Source organism: Megalopta genalis, unplaced genomic scaffold, assembly GCF_051020955.1.
Source record: "Megalopta genalis isolate 19385.01 unplaced genomic scaffold, iyMegGena1_principal scaffold0023, whole genome shotgun sequence".
NCBI classification, from domain to species: domain Eukaryota; kingdom Metazoa; phylum Arthropoda; class Insecta; order Hymenoptera; family Halictidae; genus Megalopta; species Megalopta genalis.
In genome coordinates, this window is record NW_027476093.1 from 1,007,679 (window position 1) to 1,023,432 (window position 15,754).

The 15,754-nt window shown below is 47.4% G+C and overlaps 2 protein-coding genes across 3 annotated transcripts in view; both read right to left on the reverse strand.

The window, feature by feature from the left end:
• Nucleotides 1-8,047, reverse strand: part of LOC117217789 (uncharacterized) — a 194,191-nt gene extending 186,144 nt beyond the window's left edge. The window contains exon 1 of the mRNA XM_033465628.2: nt 6,862-8,047. Within this exon, the coding sequence (XP_033321519.2) occupies nt 6,862-6,864 (3 nt within the window). The 5' untranslated portion in view covers nt 6,865-8,047. The remainder of the gene's footprint in view (nt 1-6,861) is intronic.
• Nucleotides 8,048-10,122: 2,075 nt separating this feature from the next.
• LOC117217757 (uncharacterized) lies at nt 10,123-15,696 on the reverse strand. Of its 2 annotated transcripts, XM_033465578.2 has the most exons (4): nt 12,803-15,696; nt 11,262-11,421; nt 10,719-11,141; nt 10,123-10,477 (listed from the first exon to the last, which is right to left on the reverse strand). In XM_033465578.2, exons 1-3 carry the CDS (start codon nt 12,972-12,974, stop codon nt 10,745-10,747), a joined length of 729 nt encoding a protein of 242 aa, XP_033321469.2. In that variant the 5' UTR covers nt 12,975-15,696; the 3' UTR covers nt 10,123-10,477; nt 10,719-10,744. The 2 variants fall into 2 exon arrangements, with proteins under 2 accessions (XP_033321469.2, XP_033321468.2); XM_033465577.2 differs by having other exon boundaries at nt 10,123-11,141.
• Nucleotides 15,697-15,754: the final 58 nt, after the last annotated feature.

Genomic DNA, 15,754 nt, shown 5'->3' on the forward strand with positions numbered 1-15,754 from the left:
AGCAAGCGTATCAATTCTCCGGGAAATCTTAGCCATTTCCTTCTTCTTTTTCCTTTTTTTCTTGTTCTTCCACTGCGATAGTTTACTTGTTCTCGTAAGAAGAAAAAAAGAAAAGCTCGCATGGAATTGACTTCCATCTCCTTTAGAAGCCGGATTCTCCTGTCAGAAGCGTCATACGCCCAACTTCCGGGGCTCTTGCGAGAAGCGAACGCGAATTCTCCGCGAAACCGCCTGGACGATGCGGTATTCCGTTAAAGGAAGCAGGAGCGCCGAGCCTTGCATAGTTTCGCCGACTAAAGTCGACGTTAGAGCCCCAAATGTCGGTGGCCGTGGTTTTGGCATGTTCGGCTCCGCGATGCAAAAAATCTCGGACGAGAAAACGGGAACAGGCGGCATGCGCGCGCGCGCGCGCGCGAGAGAAAGAGAGAGAGAGAGAGAGAGAGAGAGAAAGTAACCCTTTAGGAAAGCCATGGTCTGGTGGAGAACGCCGCGGAATTCGTCTGCGCTCAGGGATAAAAGCGTCGCTGGTCGTTGCTAGCTAGTCGCTGGTCGCTGGTCACTGCTCGCTGCTAGATAGACGTTGATCGCTGCTAGCTGATCGTTGCTAGCTGGTCGCTGCTAGCTAGTCACTAGTCGCTGGTCGTTGGTCGTTGCTAGCTGGTCGCTGGTCATTGCTAGCTAGTTGCTAGTCGCTGGTCGCTGGTCGTTGCTAGCTGGTCGCAGGTCGTTGCTAGCTTGTCGCTGGTCGTTGCTAGCTGGTTGCTGAGCGTTACTAGCTAGTCGCTGCTAGCTAGTCGCTGCTAACTGGTAGCTGCTAGCTGGTCGCTGCTAGCTCGTAGCTGCTACCTAGTCGCTGCTAGCTCGTGGCTGCTACCTAGTCGCTAATCGCTGGTCGCTGCTAGCTCGTGGCTGCTACTTAGTCGCTAATCGCTGGTCGCTGCTAGCTAGTCCCTGGTCGCTGGTCATTGCTAGCTGGTCGTTGCAAGCTGGTCGCTGCTAGCTAGTCCCTGGTCGCTGGTCATTGCTAGCTGGTCGTTGCTAGCTGGTCATTGCTAGCTGGTCGTTGCTAGCTGGTCGCTACTATCTAGTCGCTGCTAGCTGGTCGCTACTATCTAGTCGCTGCTAGCTGGTCGCTACTATCTAGTCGCTGCTAGCTGGTCGCTACTATCTAGTCGCTGCTAGCTGGTCGCTGGTCGCTTGGTCGCTGGTCGCTAGTCGCTGGTCCCTGATCGCTCGTCATTGCTAGCTGGTCGCTACTAGCTGGTCGCTGATAGCTAGTCCCTGGTCGCTGGTCATTGCTAGCTGGTCGCTGCTAGCTGGGCATTGCTAGCTGGTCGTTGCTAGCTGGTCGCTGCTACCTAGTCGCTGCTAGCTAGTCGCTGGTCGCTTGGTCGCTGGGCGCTAGTCGCTGGTCCCTGATCGCTGGTTGCTGCTAGCTGGTAGCTGGTAGCTGGTCTCTGGTCGCTGCTACCTAGTCGCTGGTCGCTGGTCGCTGCTAACTAGTCCCTGGTCGCTGGTCATTGCTAGATGGTCGCTGCTAGCTGGTCATTGCTAGCTGGTCGTTGCTAGCTAGTCGCTGATCGCTGGTCGCTGCTAGCTAGTCGCTAGTCGTTGGTCGTTGCTAGCTAGTCGCTGGTCGTTGCTAGCTGATCACTGGTCGCTGGTCGTTGCTAGCTGGTCGCTCGTCGTTGCTAGCTAGTCGCTGGTCGCTGGTCACTGCTACCTAGTCGCTGCTAGCTGGTCTCTGGTCGTTGCAAGCTGGTTGCTGGTGACTTGCGGTGACTTGCGGTCGCTTGCTGATAATGCTCGCTTTGTCGCCCTGTTCAAGCGACCGGAATCGCTATCGGGTCATCAGCTAGACAGCGATGCATTCTTTTAGGAACGCCTCGGAACAATCTGCGTATCCGATCATTTGTCTTTCTCTCTCGCGACGGCACCGCATATGTCCGGAATTTCGAGTGCTCCAAGCATTCGTCGACGATATCGGAACGTCGGGAACGAAGTGGGACACAGAAGCACCTCGGGGTGCGGACCTACGACGCGGAACAGAAGTCTACATCCCGAGGACAATGCTCGGATAATGCTCAAGACCCAGACGCGTTCAACTCGTGGTTCTCGGGGCTGGATACGCGGTGGCGAACCTTCGCGTAAACACCGATTGTCCCGTCGAGCATTGGCGTGGAAATTAAAAGTAGCGCGGCCACCCTTACAATAATAAAGTAGCGCCTGGAGCAACGGAGCTGGTTGCTACGGAGTGTGACCGACCAATTGTCGTGGCTTTGGTTCTTCTTTTTAAGTTTAAAAGTGAATTTTGTGAACTTTTTGTTTATCGAATATGAAGATAGGGAAATCGAAACGTATTTGTGCAATGATAAATTATATGTACTGTAATGTGTTCGGAGATATATATAGTTCATTAGGAGCAACGTTGTTGGTTCTAATAATTTAATATAGATTGAATTTAATATAGATAATATAAATATTATTATACTATAAATTATACTAATAATATAAATATTATTGTAATATAAATTATACTATTAATATAAATATTATTATACTATAAATTATACTAATAATATAAATATTATTATACTATAAATTATACTAATAATATAAATATTACTGTAATATAAATTATACTATTCATATAAATATTATTATAATAGAAATTATACTAATAATATTAATATTATTATAATATTTATAATATTATTTATATATATATATATATATATATATAATTTTATGTTATATATAATATTATTTTAATATATATATATATATATATATATATATATATATATATATATATATATATAATTTTATATTATATATATAATAAATATATATACATATATTTATTGTCTATATATTACTATTATAGTAACAATAGCAATAACAACAATGCTGACAACAACAACAAAAATCCCCGAGGTTTAAAATTCTCAAAAATCACGACAGTGGTCGCGCAATCTTGACGCGTAGCACTTCTCGACCGCGAATCGAACCGGGGGTGGCCCGTGGCAGTAAGATACAAGCCCCGGACACATTCGCATTGGCTCGTTACCAAATTTCGCAAGCACGTCATGCAAGCATTTAAACAGATAGTCTTCGACGCGGCATCGGAGCCAGAAACGGTGCGGAACTGAGCGCCGCGCAGGAATCAAAATCGATGCCTATTTGAGAGCCATGACCACTTGTCAGGTGGAATTTAATAAAGAGAAACTCTCCCCGCAAGAGAGAGATAGAGAGAGAGAGAAACTGGCCGGATCTCTCAGCGTATACGTGACTTGTATATTCGATCCGCGAAATGGATTTTTCCTCTTTTCCTAGCTCGGATCCTCGTTTACGACGACGGTCCGCCGTCTGGCTGATCGTCTTTTGAATAAATTTAATCGCCGACAACCAGGTCACCGACAAGATCCCCACCCCCCTCCTCTAGGGTAGTTCTTGCCACCCTCAACCCTCTCCGAGTCCCACTCGACGATGCCGGCCAGCCGTTTCTCTGTTTCGGATACGCTATGAAACTATTAGGTATGTGTGTATGTACGTCCCTTTGATCATTCCGCCCGTGGTTATAGTTAAATGCATTCCGACGAGAGCGATTCGGTGCAATTTCTCGGCACTAGAGTAGAGTCCTCGTGGCCCCGTTATGAACCGATGATTAACATACAAATGACCCGGGGACCGACCGAGAAAATATCGAGCAACAAGTCCGACGCAACGGTATAGAGACAAAGAATGCGCGGATTGCAAGGGGAAAGAAAATTCGCGAGCAGAAAAAAATTCTGCAGTTCTCTCTCTCTCTCCGCGACGAGGGTGGAAAAGCAACATCGATTCGCGTTATCGGGGACCAACGGCATTCTACTGGACCGTCGTGTTATCCGCATGCTTTCCTGGCGAACCGCCAAATTCGCCGTTCGCGAATTACTTTTTCCGCCGGCCGCCGATTTACTCTCGCGGTCGTTCCGCCGCCGTTCTTCGCGGGAAAAAAACGACTTTCCGCGACGGCTAATGAATTGCTCGCGTCGCTCGGACATTCCGCGCGCGCGGTGGTGGTGGTCTCTTAACGCGGCGTTCTTTTTTGCCCGAGGACGGATTCGCGACGGATTTAAAGAAGGAACTCCGAGCGAGAGGAGAGAGGAGTTTAATGGGGCGCGAACGAGCGCCGAGGCGGATAATCGCGCGCGATTAAAGACGGTGTCGGAGAAATTAGCGGAATGACACCGCGGACCATTTCACTCGCGTGTTTCCGCGACTTTATGGCACTCGAGAGCCGCGAAAAACTCGCTATCGGACGCCGCTCGAGGGGAAAGTATTACAGCGAAGCGGACGAAAGAGCGAGTTGAGGAACTGCAGACGCTTTATTATTCGCGTTCAGCGCATTGTTTGCGACTGGATATCGTTTGACCGGCGTTTCTTCGCGCGACGGAATACATTCCGGCGAGATTTTCTTTCTGAATTCTTGCGGGGGCGCGACGGAGCGCGACGGAGCGCGCGAGAAAACGCGCGAGCGTTTGCTACCCTTCTTCGTTGCGCTTGAAAACGACGAATTCGGCGCACAGAGCTTAACCCTTTGCACTCGAGTGCAAAGACTCTGAGACACTAAAAAATTATTGTATCAGGTTCCAAGATAATTTTTATATTAACAAAGTTTAGATTTTGAGGAATTGTTAAGGGTGTAACTGTTGCGTGAGTCCTAAAAGTCAATTTCATGTGCATAAAATGCATTTTGTCATTATAAAATAGAAACATTATTTCTATAATAAATAATAACTATAAGGAATACCTATTTCGAATGTCGAGTTCGAATGGGCTCCGACTGCGAAGGGTTAATATAATGGTTAATATCGGTGTTTAACCCTTTGCACTCGAGCGACGACTCTAAGACGCCATTAAGAATTGTTATCGCCACGTTTCGAATTGATTTTAACATTTGTCAAATTTGTTTGTATCAAATAAAAACTGTGAAACGCGTTAACCGTTGCATCCGTTACAAAATTCAATTTCATATCGATAAATAGTATAAAATGCACCGGGTCGCATAAAATCGAAACGCTATAACTCGGAATAACTATTTATTTCGAATTTCGAGTTCGAATGGGCTCCGACTGCGAAGGGTTAACATAATAATCGGCGTTTAACCCTTTGCACACGAGCGGTGACACTGAGATACCGTGAAAATTTTTTACATCACGTTCTAAGATCATTTTCATATTAACGAAGTCTAGAATTTCAAGAATTGTCGAGAACGTAACTGTTGCACGAGTCGCAAGACTGAATTTCATACGCGTAAAATGCACTTTGTCGTACAAAATAAAAATACCACAAGCGAGAAAAATGATCTTAGATTTACAGTTAAAACAGCTTCGAGTGCAAAGCGTTAAGATAACTGAAACTGCTGCTAATTTTTCTGCGATCTTTTTAGGCATAGGCTAATGATATTTGTTTTTGCGTAATGTGTGCAGATTAAATGAATAATATTTAGATGTGGCATATTTCAGTGAATTTTTCACGAAAATACGCGGAATAACTGCTTCATTAATTTCTAAAAATATGGATTTCACAATTGTACCGTACAATGTCTCCCTAATTGACGCTCAGATTCTGCACAAAAAAATGGGCAATTTAGGAATAGGAGATATTAATGTATAGAGATATAATAAGATTATTCGAAACTTGCGGTTCATTTTAATAGTTACGAATTGTCAATAACTATAAAAAAAGAGCCGCAAGGCTCGAACAATCGTACCTCCTCTTCCAAAATCGTCCACTTTCGCGGACAATCTGAGCGTCAATTAGAGAGACATTACCGTATCTTCGCGTTTCCAAACAAGAATTCTGTTTCCTCGGAACTAAATGATTGAAAATGACTGAATTTCATACGCATAAAATGCATTTTGTCACACAAAATGCAAATACTATAAGTGAGAAAAATTCGTTCAGATTTACGGTTAAAACAGTTTCGCGTTCAAAGGGTTAATAGCGAGCTAATCGACGTGTCAACCCTCTGCACTCGAGTGATGACTCTGAAGCACTAAAATCGCAGCAGACTAAAATTGTTGTATCACGCTCCAAGATAATTTTTATATTAACAAAGTTTAGATTTTTAAAAATTGTTAAAAGTGCAACTGTTGTCACGAGTCGCCGCAATACTCAATTTCATACGCATAAAATGCACTTTGTCACACAAAATGCAAATACTATAAGTGAGAAAAATTCGTTCAGATTTACGGTTAAAACAGTTTCGCGTTCAAAGGGTTAATAGCGAGCTAATCGACGTGTTAGCCCTTTGCACTTGAGTGGTGACTCTGAAGCACTAAAATCGCAGCAGACTAAAAGATAATTTTTATATTAACAAAGTTTAGATTTTTAAAAATTGTTAAAAGTGCAACTGTCGTCACGAGTCGCCGCAATACTCAATTTCATACGCATAGATTGCACTTTGTCATACAAAATGCAAATACTATAATATACTATATATACTATACTATAGTATATACTATATACTATATATACTATACTATAATACTATTATATACTATAATATAAGATGCAAACGGTTAATATTCGTCCAATTAGGAAAGTTCGTCGAAACAACGAACAAGCAAGAAACTCTTCAACGCGAGAAACAATCGCCGAACCAAATCGCCAAAATTAAAATCGGTCCCCTTAAATCTAATCGCTCGATCAAAGCAAAAACGCTACCCCCAAGGGGTCTCGTCTCGCGACACTTTCAAGAATATTTCCGGCAAACAATCGAATTGTCCTCAATAAGGTCGCGCGGAGATCGCGGCAGCGTCGCCTCCGCCGCCGAAACAAAGGGTTAAAATGAAAGAGAGAGAGAGAGAGACTCACCATCAGCAGCTTGACTTTGTTAACCAAAGGGGATGTCGTAAGGAACTTGTTGACGACCGTCAATATTTTCCCTTCCAACGTGGCAGCGTTTCCGGCGTCTCGTTCTCGCGAACATCCGGGCCCGATGTTCGCTACTTCGGGGCTGGGTAACAACCCCCGGCAGTCCCGCGGGAAATCCCTCTTCTTCAGTCTCCTCGCGAGCCCTCGTGGCGCTCCTCTGTCACCCCCTTCCCGCAGTCCGCCCTCCTTCCTCGACGATTATACGCTTTTCTGGCGCGTTCCGCGCTTTCGAAACGCGATTACCTAATTTTACGGGGACGGTGGTCCCTCAAGGCATCCGTCGCCGCGGGGCCTTCGATGCCGAAGAGCGACGTTCTTCAGGGTCGCCGGAACGGTTTTTTCGCGAGGGTGCCGAGCGGATCCGAAGGCGTTCAGGCGTCCCTGTCCGGTGATCTTCGCGATCGTTTGGCCGATGGTCTGCGACGGGGAACGAGGATCGTCGCTACGACGTCGACCATTCGACGGAAGAAGCGTCGATTAGTTAACGCCGCGATCTCTGTTTAAAACCGATGATCGAGCACGGCCATTCCTCTTTCTGCAGCGAGGAACCGTCGAAGGTGCCGACGGGGCTCGATGGATCAGTGACTGACTCCCTTTAGGTCTTTAGGGTGCCGACGGTGCCGCGTTCTCGATGTGGACTGAAGTCCGGAGCGGGCAGATGGATGCTGCGAGTTGCTCCAGAGAGGCAGAAGAACGCGCGCGCGAGAGAAAGCCGCGCGTGTCGTCGGGGGAGAGAGACAACGGCGGATAGAGAGAGAGAGAGGGATCGAGAGAGAGGGGAGGGGAAACGAGAGAAGCGGCTGAGCGGTAGGGGTTGATACGTGGAGATCCACGGAGGGGAGAGGGGGCTGTCTATTCAGGGAGGGAGTGAATGGGAGGGACGGAGGCCTCGGCGAGGGTAGAGCTTCGACGAACACCACTAGTTGCTGGCAACCCTTCCACGTTTACGCGCACGACGCGTGTCTCAGGCTGATCGCCGACAACGGGGAGTATGTAATGTAAATCCTGGCTGAAAATTTTCAACGAACTGTCCGAACAATTTCGAATCGATTCAAAAGGCTCCGACGCGCCGGCGGAGTACGCCGAAACGACGCCGGAATGATTTATACCGCGGAAACGGAGAGCACTGTCCGTTCGTTCGACAGGTATCAACGGGCAGTCTTCTTTTTTCGCCCTTTGTGCGCGGGTCGCGGGCGAAAATCGCAAATCGCGCGGCGGGGGCGAGAAAAAAGAGGAGACAATGCTGCGCGGCAACGACGACGGCGGCGAGTCCATTGTTGCCGATTATAAATACTCGGCGACAAAGGAAATGTCAGCGGCGTGGAGAGATTTCTTGCGAGTGTCGCGATCTCGCGGCTCTTTGTTCGATCTCACGGATCGCGAGCGTCGCGTTCGATTACTCGACAACCCCGTAGTAAATTTACATAAAAGCGCGGCGATACAGGGTGTATAAATTCTTGTTTGATAATCGTGTTAAGTAGACGGGGCGATTGCTGAGGTGATTTGAAGGAATTTTTTCCTTGGCGAAAATTCGATCCGACGCTTCGTTTACGAGTTATTCGGGAAAAACGGTGGGCCAATCGGAGGCGAGAACAGATGGTGCGAGGCGGGCCGAGCCAACCGGCGCACGACGCCCGGTTCCGCTCACTGGCGCGGACGCCGCGCGCCGGCCGAGCTCGCCGCTCGTTGGTCGGCGTTTCTCGTTGATAACTCTTAAGCGAAGCCGCGGATAGCATTTTCGTTAAGGAAAAAGTTGCTTCGAATGACCTCGAGAATCGCCCCTTTGTTAATATAATTATGAGACACCCTGTAGAATAACGCAGATAAGCGTATCGATTGTAACGGTCAATTCTGTTTTGAATTTTCGCTAAATGTTATACGACCCGAATGAAAATTCATTCTTCACAGCCGCGTACCGTTCGAATAACTGCGACCAGAATTTAATGATGATATTATTATTAATTAATATTATTAATAATGATGATAATATCGATTAATATTAATATCAATATTATTATTAATATTAATTATTATTATATTATATTATTAATATTAATAATAATATTGATTAATAATAATAATAATCGACGCGGTGTGCTAAATTTTTTAGCGATCCGCATTTTTGTCCCGGCGACCGCAAATAGGACGAGACATCGTGAATTAAGGATTCTACATAGAATTCATTTATCTGTTTTATAATTAGACATTCGGCGGGAATGCTCTTTTATGCGCCGCTACAATGAGAAGCTCCTACATACATGGACAAACACGGTGGTGAATAATTGAATTCAGTTTTGTGCCCGGTAGAAGTAAAGCAAACCGGCGCGAAACGACAAGCTTTGTTCTCCGTCTGTAAAATCATCCTTGGCTGCGTCTACGATAAAGAACGAGTATGGTTGCGGGGGAGGAGGAGAGGGGAGGGGGGGGGGCAACGGTAAACCGACGGCAAAATTAAGTCCAAGTTAAGCCATTCCCTTTAACGTGAACGCGGAAGCCGGTCCCCGCGAGCGAGCATAAAGGCACGCATTCAATTGAAATCAGCGATTACACGCGGACACGGTTTGCCCTGGAACCGGTCCGCCAACTCCCGGTGAAATTTTATGTCTTCCTGCAGCGGCCACTTGTGAAATCTCCTTAACGTTCGTAAGATGTAAACGACGTTAATCCGCGTCGTCGTCGAGTTCCTCGGCAAAATAACTAGTCGCCTCGTTATTACCACGCGCTTATGTAAAACAATTTCGTTACCGTGAGAGTCTGCTTTTCAAGCATCTTCTCCTCTTTTTATGCTGCCGCAAATGATGATTCATAACCGCGTGATTAATTAGCGGGCGCTCCGTTGTAATCGGTTTTATTTAAACATTGACAAACAATCGACGGGAAAATGATCGAGTACACGTAATCGATGAGAAGCGTTGTACACGTGGTCCGTAAGCATCGCATTAATTAAATTCAACTGATCTCTCCTGTTAAACTCTCGGTTTCCTAAATTAAGCGCTGCGGTTCTGTTCGTATAATTGCTGAACGTAAATTTCGACGCACCGGTGGCGCCACCTAGTCGCGCCTCCCGCAACGCAGATGAATGCCGTATCAACGCGTTATCGACGCGATATCGACCGCCGGTAACGTCGCGCGCGACGTTGTCCTCATACGTTATACGTATCTCCTGGTCGACGATTTCCATAACCCTTCACGATGAGACGGTTTTATCGATAAAATATAACTAATATTTATTTCAAATTTACGAAAATACATGGTGCCGGTCTTGCGCGCAAAGACCGGCCGCATCGCGTTTCCGTTTACAGTACATCGCCACGTCGTATATATACAATATATCTATATATATATATATATATATATGTATATGTATACGTATAAATTTTCTATCCTCTAGGTCTGCCATTCGTCGAAAGAATCTCCGTCGCGTAATATCACAGGTATAGGTACTCGAAGTGTAAATCCATGAATCGTGCTCGGTCCGTTGCAGAACGACGCTGCCGTCCGGCGTGTTCATGGACGCGCGTTATCGCTGTATCGGTAACTCGGAACAGTTCGCGACCTATGTAGAGTTATTATTATCAAGCAATTATCGGAATCAACGTATAATTCGTGTTACAGCACTCGAGAGTAACGTTGGCGCCCGTGTGGTGTTCGATCAACAACAACAAACGCGAAAATGCACGCTGACGAAAAAGAAAAAAAACAAAAACAAAAGAAATGCACGGCCAGCGTCCAAGAAGTCTTACGAAACACCACCACACGGCCATTCCACGCGCGCACATGCATACATACATACATACATTTAGAGAGAATACATTTATCGTTGCTAGTTGTCCGGGGGGCGTATAGCCAGCGCCAGAACCTGTTGTATCTGTATCCTAACGTCCAGCTTCTTCTCGTCGGGAACTTGTCGTATAATAGGCAATAGAGAGAGCAGGAACATTTTGTCGTAGTCGTCCTCGTCGTAGGCGATCCGCTGGCTGCTGTGCGACGACAGCATGTCGTGGATCTCGTTATCGAAGGACGCGAACGACGTCTCGCAGAGCTGCTTCGGGTAACGGGGACACATTTTGTAGGACGCGCCCGGCTGGAGGTATTCCCTGGCGGTCGTTATAGGGGGCGCGGCGTGCGCCAACGGCATGTCGTACTCCTCGATCACCGGATTATCAACCTCGCCCTCGCTCTCCTCGGACTTGCAATTGTTCAGCCCTAGGCCGACGTTGCTGGAAAGGCGAAGAAAGCAGTCTCGCCGGTTAACGGGTCTCCGATGCGCGCCAGTCACCCCACGTTCACTATACTTTGACTGAGACTATACTCCGCCGTAGACTATACTCTATACTGACCGTTTGTTCTCTACCGTCGGCATAAGGAACTGCAGCTGATCGAAGTACATGTACTTCTTCCGCTTCCGGCCGGACGGTCCCAGTTTCTGCGACTTCTGCAGCTTCAGCTCCTTCATGAAGTAGTCGCGTATGTTCCTCCATTTGCCGCGCAGATTCTTCTCTGGAAATATTTCTGACGATAGATATGAGCCGTTTATTTTGAAAGTGGCGTAAGACACTTTACCGTAATGGAAAGCGGTGATTTTTTTAATGTTTATACGAAATTATTTATACTGAGAAAAATATTAGTATCCTGAGGATAACAAATACGAGTAAATCTTCTCGAATGTTAGCGTCCATATTTTTAAACGTGTCCAAACGCAAACCCTTAAATATATCGACTTAAAAAACAAAGTGACTTATGCCACTTTCAAAATAAACGGCTCAAATATCAGAATTGTTATTTGTTTATCAGATTGATTGATTTGTTAGTTAAAAATTGTTTGAGACTATTTTTGTGTCGACAGCGAGAAGGGAAGTCTCGAGATTGTTTTCATAAAATTAGAAAATAATTCGATGGTATAATAAATAAGAAATAAATGAAATCGAATAAATGTGAGGAAATTAAAATAATCAGATAAAAATAAGAAATTTAACTGTTCGAATACTTTTTCGTTGGACACACCGTATATCATTTTCTTGGTTTCCATAAAATAATATTAATATAATAATAATAACAATAATATAATATTAATATAATAATAATAATAATAATAATATTAATATTAATATAATAATAATAATAATAATAATATTAATATAATAATAATAATAATAATAATATAATATTAATATTTATAATAATATGTGATTAGCGACAGCCGACGGCTGTCTCGTGTCCTGAGGGAGAAGCGGAAACGGTCGCGCGGCGTGTTTTTAGAAGAAATCTACGATAATATACAGGATGTCCCCGAAAATGTCTCGCAATCCGAAAGTGGCGGGTCCCTCGGATCGTTCGAAGCAACTTTTTCCTTTACAAAAATTTTCTCCGAGGCGCTGTTGACGAGTTATTAACGAAACAACAGTGACCAATGAGAGGCGAGCTCGGCCGGCGCGAGGCGACCGAGCCAATGAGCGGAACTGGGCTTCACGCGCTGGTTGGCTGGGCCGCCTCGCGTCGGCCGTACTCGATTCTTATTGGTCACTTGTTTTTCGTTGATAACTCGTTAACGGTGTGTCGGAGAACATTTTCGTAAAGGAAGAAGCTGCTTCGAATAATCCGAGGAACCCGCCGTTTCCGTATCGTGAGACATATTTTTGGGACACCCTGTATATGTATATATTTTTAGATGTTTTCAGTGTTTTCATCCGAGGATTATGTAAACGGTGAAAAATCGGAGAAACGATGCAATCGAGAAACGATACGAAACGACCGCAGATACGGTCGCGCTGCGGCCGGTGCCAGGGTCGGGCGAGCGCGAGCGGAGGAATCCGGATCGATCGATCGCGCGAGAGGCTCTCTCTCTCTCTCTCTCTCTCTCTCTGTGTGTCTCTGTGTATACCTTCTACGTTTCTCTCCTCGTCCGTCAAGCGCGCCCAATTCGGTACCATCACCTGGCAGACCTCGTCCCACGCGGTCATCTTGGCGTTACGGTCGTTGTACTCGCTGCGATTCACGTCGTAAATCGCGGGCCGCTTCTCTATCTCCTCGATAAATTTCTCTGTATCGAACATGCCGTATCGATTCCGTGGAAACCGCCGGAAAACCACCCTTTGGCGGCCTTCTCACGTTCGATTAATAATCCCCTTCGTCCGACTCGAACTTTTCAACTTTGCTCGACCGTTCGCGGTGGAAACAGGTGCCGGTGCGGAGACGACGAGGGGAGAGGGGGGAAGACGGGCAGAGTGAAAACGCCGAGACAAATACAGAGAGAGAGAACGAACAAAAATAGAGGAACCGGGACACGATGGTGAACGAGGAGAAAATAAGGGATGACGATTTGCCGACCCGAGAGAGGCGGCCGATTGTTTTTCCAAACGACGACGACGACGACGGACCAGATTACGGAATTATCGATTCGGATTAATGTTGGCGCGGCGACGGCCACCGGGAGCCGGTCAATACACGCGGTCGACGGCGTTACGAAATCGATCCGGTCGTGGCCGAGGATCTCGCGAAAGAACGAAGGACCGGTCGGAACGAGGATTCGAAAAAAAAGAAAAGTCTAACAAAATATATTGGACGGAAACGTGTCTCCCGCAGGCGATTCGACTGGTGTAGGCTACGCCGTCGCCGGCAGCTTGCGCGTCACTGCGGAGAAACCGTTGCACGGCTAGCTTGGTTTGGCATCATGGCGCGCTAGCCCTGGCGTGCGGTTGCGGTTGCGGAGCGGAATCTATGCCGCTGCTATGCCGCAGCGTTGCCAAATCTACCGGCGAGAGAGGCTGAAAGCCAGCGGAACCCGCGGGGCGAGCTTGTCGCGCCGCGCCGCGCCACTCCGCTCCGCTCCGCACCGCTCCACTCCGCCGCTCCGCTCGCTCGCTCGCTCGCTCGATTGCCTCCTTTCCTCCGCCGTGGACGTGTGTGCAACACGGAACGACGCGGCACGGCGCGACGCGGCGGGACGCGACGCGACGCGACGCGACGCGTCCCCGTTGGCCGGCCGGTCGCCGCCGCATTTCCAATGCGGTGATACTGGCGCTCATCGACCGCGCCGGATTTATAATAACGCTTGCGAGAAACCGGTGATCGGCTGGAACCGGTTGTAAAAGGCGTTCGCTAACTTTATAAATAGACACCGTTTCGTCCGAATAACGTCCGATAGTGTTGAACGCGGTGAAAACAGGGAGGAGGGGAGACGCGAAAATCGTCTGCGATTTTTGGAACGGCCACGCGAAATCCTCGGGGGCACGCCGTGTCGCGTCGCACGTGCGCCGGCCGCCGCCGCCGCGTTCCTCCCATGCTGGATGCGGAATTCGGGCTGTTTCGGCGTTGCCAAATGCGTCTGCAGAGAGCCGCCGGCGTGCGTCGCGTCGAATGCTACGCGCGTTGCTACGCCGATCGTGGGGCCGCTCTCTCTCTGCCGAGCGGGCGAGAATGGACGCGCGGGTACACCGCGCGCGCGTCACGTCGTCGCGTTTCCACCGCGCGCGCCGTTATCGACCATGCTTTGCCCTGCCGGGGCGGTTTGGCAAACGCAGCGAAATCGACGAGGCCGCCGGCACGCCACCGGATGAAACGTTATACCCGCGTCGTCTCTTCTGCGCGCGCGACTCGCTGGACCTTGAGGGATGTGTGCTCGGCAAAGAAGAAAAAACACGCCGCCCGCTGACCGTGTCCGTTTGCCAATTGTTTATGTTACGATCGAAGCGGGAGCCGTGCACCGATTGTTTACGCGCCTCGGTTCTAAGGACGAGAATTGAACTAGGGTTTATTAGTCAGGTTTATTAGTCAAGGTTATGTCAACGTGTTGCAGATGATACACCGATACATTCTGGGTGTACATAATAAGTGTAATATCTACGGCGTGTTCGAACCATCCGAACGATTGCGTTCATACTTTGATCGTGCAGCGCCGTGATTGGCCCTTACGCCGCGCGCGGTTCCCCGTCGGCCAATGGCGGACGAGCAGCACCGGTACAATTAGACAGCGCTCACGCCATGATCCCAGGCTACATCGTTCCAGCGTCGAGTAATAATAATAATAATATTATATATGTTATATAATTATTATATAATATAATATAATATTATTAATATATAATATATAATTATACATATATTATTATATATATAATATATTGAGTAATAATATAGTAATAATAATATATATTATTATATATATATATTTAGTAATAATAATCCTGCTAATTAAGCCGTTGCAGATCGATAAGAAATCGATACCGATCGGATGCGCTCGGCTGCGAAGAGTTCGTCGTTCGCCTAAAATCCGCGATATTACGGCAAAGAATTACGTACGCCGCCGATAAATCGACGTACAAAGACGTTCTCCTATGCGTCAATATAACGCGGCGGTCGTTATCGCAGGACCATAAATCACTGCGTTATATTACGATAGATTGACTCGCGCGCGATCGAGTCTCCATTGACAAATCAAAAAAACACCGAGTCGTCGAAACACCGTGAACAATGTGCCGTACTCGCGCGCGCGCGAGAAAGCGATGAACGAAAAAAGGGGGTGGAAACGATTTAGCGGCAACCTGTAATAAAAACGATAGAAATCACGGTGTTGGAAAAGAGACGACGCATCGACTCCGAGCTGTGCAGCTGCGAATATTTCGATAGGGGCCGGGAGGGGCGTGGAGGGGAGGGGAGGGAGGAGCGTCGGAGCGCGCAAGCGAAACTGCTGAAAGGGAGAAGAATATTTTTCGAGCGAAGGACGAAAGGAGCGGGGTTCCGTTGGAACGAAAAGGACGGATCGTAGGTGTGAAGGGTGCGACCGGGATCCGTTGAAAGAAGAGAGAGAGGGAGAGAGAGAGAGAGAGAGAGAGAG